This window comes from Anoplopoma fimbria, chromosome 13, assembly GCF_027596085.1.
Source record: "Anoplopoma fimbria isolate UVic2021 breed Golden Eagle Sablefish chromosome 13, Afim_UVic_2022, whole genome shotgun sequence".
Taxonomy (NCBI): Eukaryota; Metazoa; Chordata; class Actinopteri; order Perciformes; family Anoplopomatidae; genus Anoplopoma; species Anoplopoma fimbria.
The window spans coordinates 28,578,504-28,588,503 of NC_072461.1; the positions used below are offsets into that span (position 1 = coordinate 28,578,504).

General features: G+C 38.8%; 2 protein-coding genes across 2 annotated transcripts in view; one reads left to right on the forward strand and one right to left on the reverse strand.

Annotated features, from left to right (window-relative positions):
- The first annotated feature begins 1,898 nt into the window (after positions 1-1,898).
- On the forward strand, positions 1,899-8,325 carry tti2 (TELO2 interacting protein 2). The gene is given in 10 exon segments (XM_054611430.1): positions 1,899-2,028; positions 3,501-3,990; positions 4,543-4,727; positions 4,875-4,932; positions 5,113-5,149; positions 5,152-5,240; positions 5,918-6,010; positions 6,346-6,683; positions 7,506-7,665; positions 7,970-8,325. Coding segments are annotated over 9 exon segments (1,536 nt in total). The 5' UTR covers positions 1,899-2,028; position 3,501; the 3' UTR covers positions 8,057-8,325.
- A 781-nt stretch (positions 8,326-9,106) lies between these two features.
- cntrl (centriolin) overlaps positions 9,107-10,000 on the reverse strand; it is a 53,116-nt gene continuing 52,222 nt past the window's right edge. The window contains 1 exon segment of the mRNA XM_054611655.1: positions 9,107-9,681. Coding sequence (XP_054467630.1) covers positions 9,550-9,681 — 132 coding nt within the window. The 3' untranslated portion in view covers positions 9,107-9,549.

Sequence of the window (10,000 nt, forward strand, 5' to 3'; positions counted from 1 at the left end):
AGCTTATGACTCTGGGTTCAGGTTAGCTTAGATGAAGGATTAGTTTAGCTTGGGTTGAACCTAGAGCTAATCTAAAACCCTGAGCTAACCTTAACTCTGTGCTAACCTAAACCATTAGCTTCCCTTAATATTAGCTTACCTGAACCACGAGCTAACCTTATTATTAGCTAACCCAAACTTTAAGCTAACCTGAACCAGCTGCTAACACAAAGCGCTATCTGAGCATTTCACATTTGCATTCAGTTACTTTTTTATTAGTGTTATTATAAAGTTGTATGTTAAGACATGTTAATTCCCACACCAGCAGTTTGAAGCACTTTGTTCTGATAAACTGTTGTTATAAACCTGTTCACACAAAGATTTCACTAAACGATGGTTTGAAGGCCGTCATGTGTGAAACAGTTCAAACTCAGTTCACAGTTCATTCAGAAAAGAAGAGTTAATAGATGTTGTTATGCTAATGGAGGCTACCCGAGCCTTTAGTTCAAAAACTACAAAGATTAAAGGGTTTAAGAAATGATGTTAATAATTGTTGTTTGAGCAGTGTGTGTGTGTGTGTGTGTGTGTGTGTGTGTGTGTGTGTGTGTGTGTGTGTGGTTAATAGTAATAATTACATCCTCTGACAGAAGATCACAGCAGCTTCAAAACATTTCCTCCGGCTTTGAAATATGAATAAACACAGCTAATCTGTGTGTGTGTGTGCGTGTGTGTGTGTGTGTGTGTGTGTGTGTGTGTGTGTGTGTGTGGTCATCAAAGGTGTGTTTCAGCTCTGGTGTGGTCGTGTCTGTGTAAACAGGCAGGAACACTTCAGTCCTGAGCTGTGAGTCTCTGAAGCTGCTGCTCGGTAAACAGGAGGAATAAATCAGATTTAAATGTGTTTTAATCTTCAGCTAATGTCCCACAAACTCTCTGCAGTCCGTCTGATGTGTCGCTCACATTCACTCTGTTTGATTTCTGCCTCTCTGATGTGTCCAACGTGTCTGAACGTGTTGTTTATGAGCTGAAGTCAAGCCTCTGAAGTGGTGACTTCATCATGATTTTATTTTATTCTTAATGACATAATTGAGACTTTTGGTCTCAAGAATAAATCCATGTTGTTCATTTTTATATTCAAGTGTTTTGAGTCTTTAAGAAGCGACATTAAGAACCATAAACACAATCCAGGTCCTCTTACTGAGATCTGACGGAGCTTTCAAACACATCACACAACTCACGTTTAAATTCTGTCAAACTTTTATTTACAAGTTTAAAAAACGACTTCTTATTCCTCGTTCCTGTCCCTCACACGCCTCTTTTGTTTATTTGATAAATATTGATTCATCAGATTTATCCACTGATACCCCTCCCGATATGAATCTGTGTTTATACAGATTCATAGTTAAGATGATTTATTGTTTTTAATGTTTGACGGTTCAGGGTTCAGGGTTCTTCCTGGAAAGAGGACCACAGTGGAGAAAAATGTCCTTTAACTTTTTTTTGTTATCCTTTACATTCTTTAATAAATATGTAGTTGTTGCAGCGTATGATCTGTTTTTTATATATATTTTTGATTTGTCAAATGAATGAATGAATTAATCATTACAATGTTATGGTCAAGTGAAATAAAATAAATCACTAACTAGCAGCAGGGGAAACCATATAAAATATACATAAACATGATAAATGCACAACCAGAAGCAGTTGAACATCATACTTCATTGTAGATATTATTTAGTTTTTATAGAAGCTGATTTAGCTAAAATAATCTCTTTTGTTTCCTGTATGAGCTCTTGGTCCAAACTCCAGTCCACCTGGTGGCGGTAACGAGTCTATAAACGTTCACAATAAACACCAGAGAAGAAGAAGAAGACTTCCGGGGTAGGAACCTTTCACGCGGAGCTCGTTCCCGGTCGGAGGTATTTGTCCGACACACGGTCCCTCTCAGTAACACGTCCGGAGGTTTCAGTCTGAAAACGTGAATCTGATTAAAATGTGAAATTAAAGAACAAACGTTTGTTTCTTCACGTTGATTGAAGAAGAGGAGCTCAGGTCAGTGTTACAGAGTTAGTTATGAATCTAAACATACAAACTTATATTCAGCTGTATGCAAGAAGGACACGTTTATTATATGTTTAATATTTATTATATGTTTAATATTTATTATATACAGTTTATTATATGTTTAATATTTATTATATAGTTTATTATATGTTTAATATTTATTATATACAGTTTATTATATGTTTAATATTTATTATATGTTTAATATTTATTATATACAGTTTATTATATGTTTAATATTTATTATATAGTTTATTATATGTTTAATATTTATTATATACAGTTTATTATATGTTTAATATTTATTATATGTTTAATATTTATTATATACAGTTTATTATATGTTTAATATTTATTATATGTTTAATATTTATTATATACAGTTTATTATATGTTTAATATTTATTATATAGTTAATTATATGTTTAATATTTATTATATACAGTTTATTATATGTTTAATATTTATTATATACAGTTTATTATATGTTTAATATTTATTATATACAGTTTATTATATGTTTAATATTTATTATATACAGTTTATTATATGTTTAATATTTATTATATAGTTTATTATATGTTATTATATACAGTTTATTATATGTTTAATATTTATTATATGTTTAATATTTATTATATGCAGTTTATTATATGTTTAATATTTATTATATGTTTAATATTTATTATACGTTATTATATACAGTTTATTATATGTTTAATATTTATTATATGCAGTTTATTATATGTTTAATATTTATTATATAGTTTATTATATGTTTAATATTTATTATATACAGTTTATTATATGTTTAATATTTATTATATAGTTTATTATATGTTTAATATTTATTATATACAGTTTATTATATATTTATATATTTATTATATGTTTATATTTATTATATAGTTTATTATATGTTTATATTTATTATATACAGTTTATTATATGTTTAATATTTATTATATACAGTTTATTATATGTTATTATATACAGTTTATTATATGTTTTATATTATTATATACATTTTATTATATGTTATTATATACAGTTTATTATATGTTTAATATTTATTATATACAGTTTATTATATGTGTTATATTTATTATATACAGTTTATTATATGTTTAATATTTATTATATACAGTTTATTATATGTTTTATATTTATTATATACAGTTTATTATATGTTTTATATTTATTATATACAGTTTATTATATGTTTTATATTTATTATATACAGTTTATTATATGTTTTATATTTATTATATACAGTTTATTACAGACACATTCAGCTTTAACACATTATTGATTCATCAGTCTCTATTTGAATCAAACTATCAGAGTTTTATTGAGCATAAACTGATCAATAACTCATCTCTCATCTTTTTCTCCTCCATCATCTCGTCTCATATCTCCTTCTCCTCCTTCCTTATTCCCTCTCTCCTCGTCCACTTCAGTATGGAGCTTTCATCTTTACTTCATGACCTTCATCTCTCCTCCTCCTCCTCCTCCTCCTCCTTAGATAAGCCCCTCCCCTCTCCCTCCCTTCCTCCAATCACAGAGCTCCTGTCTCGGCTGCAGGAGAAGCTGATTGGAGCGTCCTCTGACTCTGAATCGAGCTCTCTGATTGGCCGTGTGGAACGGCTCTTCCAAACAGCAGATGCCCATTGGCTGTTCTCAGCCAATCAGGATGATGGGTGGGCGGAGCTTCAGACGGCGTACGGCGCCCTGGTCTGCGCTCTGATTGGCTGTGCAGCTCTGCCGCTCTGTGAGGACGGCGGCTGCTCTCTGCCGGCCTCAGCCTATCAGAGCGTCCCGAACAGAGCAGGGCCGGTATGCTCCGCCCTCACAGCGCTGCTGGGAACTCTGGGAAACGCAGGCGGTGGGACTGGTCTGCTGCTGGAGGTGGCTGCTCCGGTGTGTGTGTTCGCCGTCACTCACTTCCAGGTGAGTCTCAACTTTAAACATAAAACTGAACTTCATGTTTTCTCTGCTGAACACTCATTAATCCTCCTCAACATCTAAAGACACCTTTACAATCAATAATCCATCATCAATGAATATTAATGTCTGACTGGATCTCATCTTCATACGACTCCAAAGAGAAAATGAATCAGATCTTTTCTAATAATTAAACTACTGTGTTCCATATTTTATTTATTTACTGATCATCATGTGACCTCATATCTGTTGCTCACTGTGTTAATAATGTAAACATGTTAATAAATATAAAGTAAAATAAAAGGCGTTAGAGCCCTAAAGATGTATAAATAGATTATTGTTTATTTTGCTGCTTCTGGACTCATTTCATTTACATTCTGGAAACTAACGAGAACTTAAAAGAGAAGAGATTTAATTTAACACTTAATAATTATCACGAAACAAAATCACTGAAACTGAGCTGAGAACTGTTGAACTTCATTCATTTGTTTTCAGGTGTTTCCTTCAGACGTTAATAATATGAAACATAATGAAGTTCTTCTCTTCCTGTTGGTTCAGGATCAGGTCTGGACCAGCTCCTCCTCCAGAGCGGCGGCTCAGAACCTGCAGGAGGCGCTGCTGAGAGCGGGAGGCTGGAGGGACTCCTCCCACCTCCTGATGGGGGACGGGAGGGGAGAGGAGGGGGGGAGGAGCAGAGGCATTCTGGGAGAAATCCTGGACGTCCTTCAGCCTCAACTGACAAAGTGAGAATCTGAATCTGAACAAAATCCACAACAAGAAGTTTAGTTTGAGACTAACAGAGAGTGTGTGTGTGTGTGTGTGTGTGTGTGTGTGTGTGTGTGTGTGTGTGTGTGTGTGTGTGTGTGTGTGTGTGTGTGTGTGTGTTGCAGGGACTCGTGGCAGCGTTGTGAAGCGGTGAAGTTGGTGTTTGCGTGGACGCTCCTGCAGGTCAGTTTGACCTTTGACCTTCATTCAGAGATGATGTCATCAAGTTTGAAAAATAAATTACTTTCCACAGAAAGGTTCTAACATAACTAAAAAAAATGATGAAGAAAACAGTTTTTTGATGTGTGTGTGTGTGTGTGTGTGTGTGTGTGTGTGTGTGTGTGTGTGTGTGTGTGTGTGCAGGTGACCCGTCCCTCTCTCTCCCCTCACCTGTCCCGCCTCCTCCCCCCTCCCTCCTTCTCAACGACCACTACAGACCAGAGAACTGCATCCTGGGAGTTCGCTGCCTGCACCACATCGTTCTCAACACGGTGAGAACACACACACACACACACACACAACACACACACAAACACACACACACACACACACACACACACACACACACACACACACACACACACACACACACACACACACACACACACACACACACACACACACACACACACACACACACACACACACACAGACACACAGACAGACAGACAGACAGACACACACACACACACACACACATTTGTATATGTTATGATGATGATGATGATGATGATGATGGTGATGATGATCATGGTGATGATGAAGATGATGATGAAGATGATGGTGATGATGATGATGATGTGATGATGAAGATGGTGATGATGATGGTGATGATGGGGCGGCTGTGGCGTAGTGGAGAGCAAGGTAGTTCTCCAATCAGAGGGTCGGTGGTTCGATACCCAGCTTCAGCAGTCGATGTGTCCTTGGGCAAGACACTTAACCCCAAGTTGCTCCTGAAGGCCATCGGTGTGGACTGGATGATGAATGTTAGTTAGAGTCTGATGGTGGCACCTTGATGGTAGCCTGTCATCAGTGTGTGAATGGGTGAATGATATGTAACATACTACTTCCTGTAAGTCGCTTTGGAGAAAAGCCTCTGCTACATGACTGTAATGTAATGTAATGTAATGATGATGATGATGATGAAGATGATGGTGTGTGCTTCCAGCCGGCTGCAGATCTGCGTCAGTTCAACAGAGCAGAAGTTCTCTACCAGGCTTTATTCAAACACCTGTACACCTCAGAGAGTGATGTCATACAGGTGAGACACACACACACACACACACACACACACACACACACACACACACACACACACACACACACAGACACACACACACACACACACACATTAATAGTGATGATAAGTTGATGTTCATAAACTTGAAAAAGTGTGAAAAAAACGAACTCTGTAAAAAAACTTTGATATTTATTGATGATGATGAAGAGTCTGTCTCTCTCTCTGTCTCTCTCTCTCTCTCTCTGTCTCTGTGTCTGTCTCTCTGTCTCTGTGTCTCTGTCTCTCTGTCTCTCTCTCTCTCTGTCTCTCTCTCTCTCTCTCTCTCTCTCTCTCTGTCTGTCTGTCTCTCTCTCTAGTCAGTCCTGTCCTGTCTCTTGGACCTGTTGGTGGTCTTGGAGAAGCCCCCCTCGTCTCTAGGCCCCTCCTCCTCCCGCAGGACGTCCTGTCGCCATGACGACGTGCTGCGTCTGGTCCTGACTCACATGGAGGCGGAGCATAAGGTGGTGCTGCGGCGCGTCTACGCCTCCGCTCTGCCTCTGTACATCGACAGGATGGGCGTGGCCGTGTGCAGACACCTGCGGCAGGTGGAGCGGGTGGTGCTGGGATACCTGGAGGTCAGAGACCCTCCTGAAGAGACCAGTCGACTGAAGATCCTGGAAGTCCTGCAGATAACAACCAGAGCCGCCTGGCCCCGGTGAGAGACCCGTAACCATGGTAACACTGCTGTCCTCCCCCAGAGGACATCCAGACCATAATAACTCAGTTAACAGGAGGAGAGCAGGTTCAGTTCAGTTACATTATGATGCGTTCAGGCTCTGTTCAGTGAAAAGGTGGGTGAAGGTAAATTATAATGTTCTCATGATGTGTTCAATGTAATCTGTATAATGTAGTGTTGGTGATGAACTAGAATAAATCCAGTAGTTTAAGATGTTTTCACATTAATATAAATAGATATTAGAGATGAATTATGATGTTTAACTTCCTAACACGAGCTCTAAGATTATAACACATCATTAAAACTAACAATGAAGAGATCTGTTTTAATCAATACATATACAATCTGTTATTTCCTTATCATTTGAAATAAAAAAAACACTATAAATCACTATAACAAAGTAAAAGTATAACATTTAGTATTTTTGATGGTTTACTGACTTCAGAGCGTTGACATGATTTTTGGGACGTTATATCTTCTGGATCCTTGTAGACCTGTATCTGACAATATGGATCAGCAATGATCAATAATTAGTATCAGCGACAAAACAACGTGATCAGGGATCAATAAAAGTTTTATTTGCTTCCTTTTCTTTTGTGCTGATCACATCTGTGAGTCTTATCATCGTTGCTCCTCTTTTTTCTCCGCTGTTCCTTTAAATCTTTGGACTGAAACAGAAACTCACCTCTGACCTCTGGAGGCCAAACAGAGGAACTGCTCCTGACCTCAACTGTCTGTCTGTCTCCCTGTCTGTCTGTCTGTCTCTCTCTCTCTCTCTCTCCCTGCCTGTCTGTCTCTCAGGATGTCCTGTCGTGTTGCCGTGTTGCTGCGTTGCCTGTTGAAGTTGCTGGTTGCCGTGTCTTCAGACCTTGATCTCAGCGTCTCAGTGAGACAGAAGCTGATGAATCAAACGTCTCTCTGTCTCAAACTGCTGGACGGCTGTTGTCATGGAGACCTGCAGGTGTGTTTTACCTGCTGACACTCTCACCTGGACGGACAATCTGTGCTCTCTGAAGACACTCACCTGTCTGTCTGTCTCTCTCTGTCTGTCTGTCTGTCTGTCTGTCTGTCTGTCTGTCTGTCTGTCTGTCTGTCTGTCTGTCTCTCTGTCTGTCTGTCTGTCTCTCTCTGTCTGTCTGTCTGTCTGTCTGTCTGTCTGTCTGTCTGTCTGTCTCTCTATCTGTCTGTCTGTCTCTCTCTGTCTGTCTGTCTCTCTGTCTGTCTGTCTGCCTGTCTGTCTCTCTCTCTCTCTGTCTGTCCCTCAGCGTCTCCTCCAGCAGGTCGACAGCAGCTGCTGCAGCTCTGAGGTGCTCGGTTGCCTAGCAACAGTAACTGTGACGGCGGAGAGGTGATGCAGAACACCTGGAACACCTGGAACACCTGGAGCAGAAACAACCAGGAAGTAGAGACTTTGTCGGGACTATTTTCAGCGGCGGATTAAGATCATGCGTTACCCGGATTCATGCATTGTATAAAATATGTTGTTGTCATGGAAACTGCTGTATATTATAGGCTGTTGAACGATCTGAAGTTGTAAACGTGTAATGTCTTTATGTTGTTACCATGACAACCACGTTGTTTCTATCAAATCAGACAAAACAAATAAACAGTTTTTATTCAACATTTGTGTTACTGTCTGTCTGTCTCTGTCTCTCTCTCTCTCTCTCTGTCTCTCTCTCTCTCTATGTCTTTCTCTCTGGCTGTCTGTCTCTCTCTCTCTCTGTCTGTCTGCCTGTCTCTCTCTCTCTGTCTGTCTCTCTCTCTCTCTATGTCTTTCTCTCTGGCTGTCTGTCTCTCTCTCACTCTGTCTGTCTGTCTCTCTCACTCCATCTGTCTGTCTCTCACTCTGTCTGTCTCTCTCTCACTCTGTCTCTTTGTCTGTCTCTCTCTCTCTCTGTCTGTCTGTCTGTATGTCTGTCTCTCTCACTCCATCTGTCTGTCTCTCACTCTGTCTGTCTCTCTCTCTCTGTCTCACTCCGTCTGTCTGTCTCTCCTCTTCCTCTGGAGGTGGTTCATCTCAAACACTCACAATCCTTAATTATCAAGCAAAAATATAGAACACTACACTTCCCATGATGCATCTTTCATTGGACCCTTCCTGGTTAGATGTCTTTGACTTCATGTCCTCAGTTTTATTTGACAGGTTCAGAAAACTCATTTGGATGTATACAAATATGTGCGCTGGCCCTTTAAATGTGCAACATGTCAACCTGATTATTCAACACATTTATGTTTCATGTGAAATATTAAATACTTAAAGTTTTTCAAGTGTGAAGTCAACGTAAATATATAAACATTGAATCTGTTTAGGTTATTCTTTTGGTGTCTTATTTTGAAAAACATTCAAATTCATGAGGTGTGTTTGCTTCATTCACCAGGGAAACCAACAGGAAGTGTTTCATTCAAAGAAAATAATCTTTATTTACACAGCAAAGCTACGTTTTACATGTTTTCATGAAGGCACCACGTGCTGCAGCTCAGCTCTGTTTTCTCTCACGTGTTGCATTCACAGACATCAGGAATATTCAGTTACATTGACTTATGTCTTTGGCTCCAGACAGTGACTTCATTCAGGTCGTTTTGTAATAAATAAACTCACCTCCACCTTTCGTTACACAACGACTACGTTTACATTCAAATACTCTTGTCCTTATTCTGAAAAGACAATATTCCTACTAACCCTGAACACACCAGGCTTTGGTGAAGCCGACATTATATTTGTGTTTCATAAAGAGCCTGTTGACAAACAAACACACAAACAAACAAACAAACAACACTGTGTGTGTGTGTGTATGTCTCATGTGTTGTGTGTGTGTGTGTGTGTGTGTGTGTTGTGTGTTATGTGTTATGTGTTGTGTGTGAGCAGTGAGTCCAGAGTGTCCACGCTCTCTCTGAGTCCCTGAAGTGTCTCTTCTGTCTCCAGTCGTCTCTCCTTCAGATTCTCCTGCTGGTTCCACAAACTGCAGCGCAGACGAGCCTCCAACACAAACAGCACAAGGACTTCAATATACTAGTACAAGGACTTCAATATACTAGTACAAGGACTTCAATATACTAGTACAAGGACTTCAATATACTAGTACAAGGACTTCAATATACTAGCACAAGTACTTCAATATACTAGTACAAGGACTTCAATATACTAGTACAAGGACTTCAATATACTAGTACAAGGACTTCAATATACTAGTACAAGGACTACAAGGACTTCAATATACTAGTACAAGGACTTCAATATACTAGTACAAGGACTTCAATATACTAGTACAAGGACTTCAATATACTAGTACAAGGAC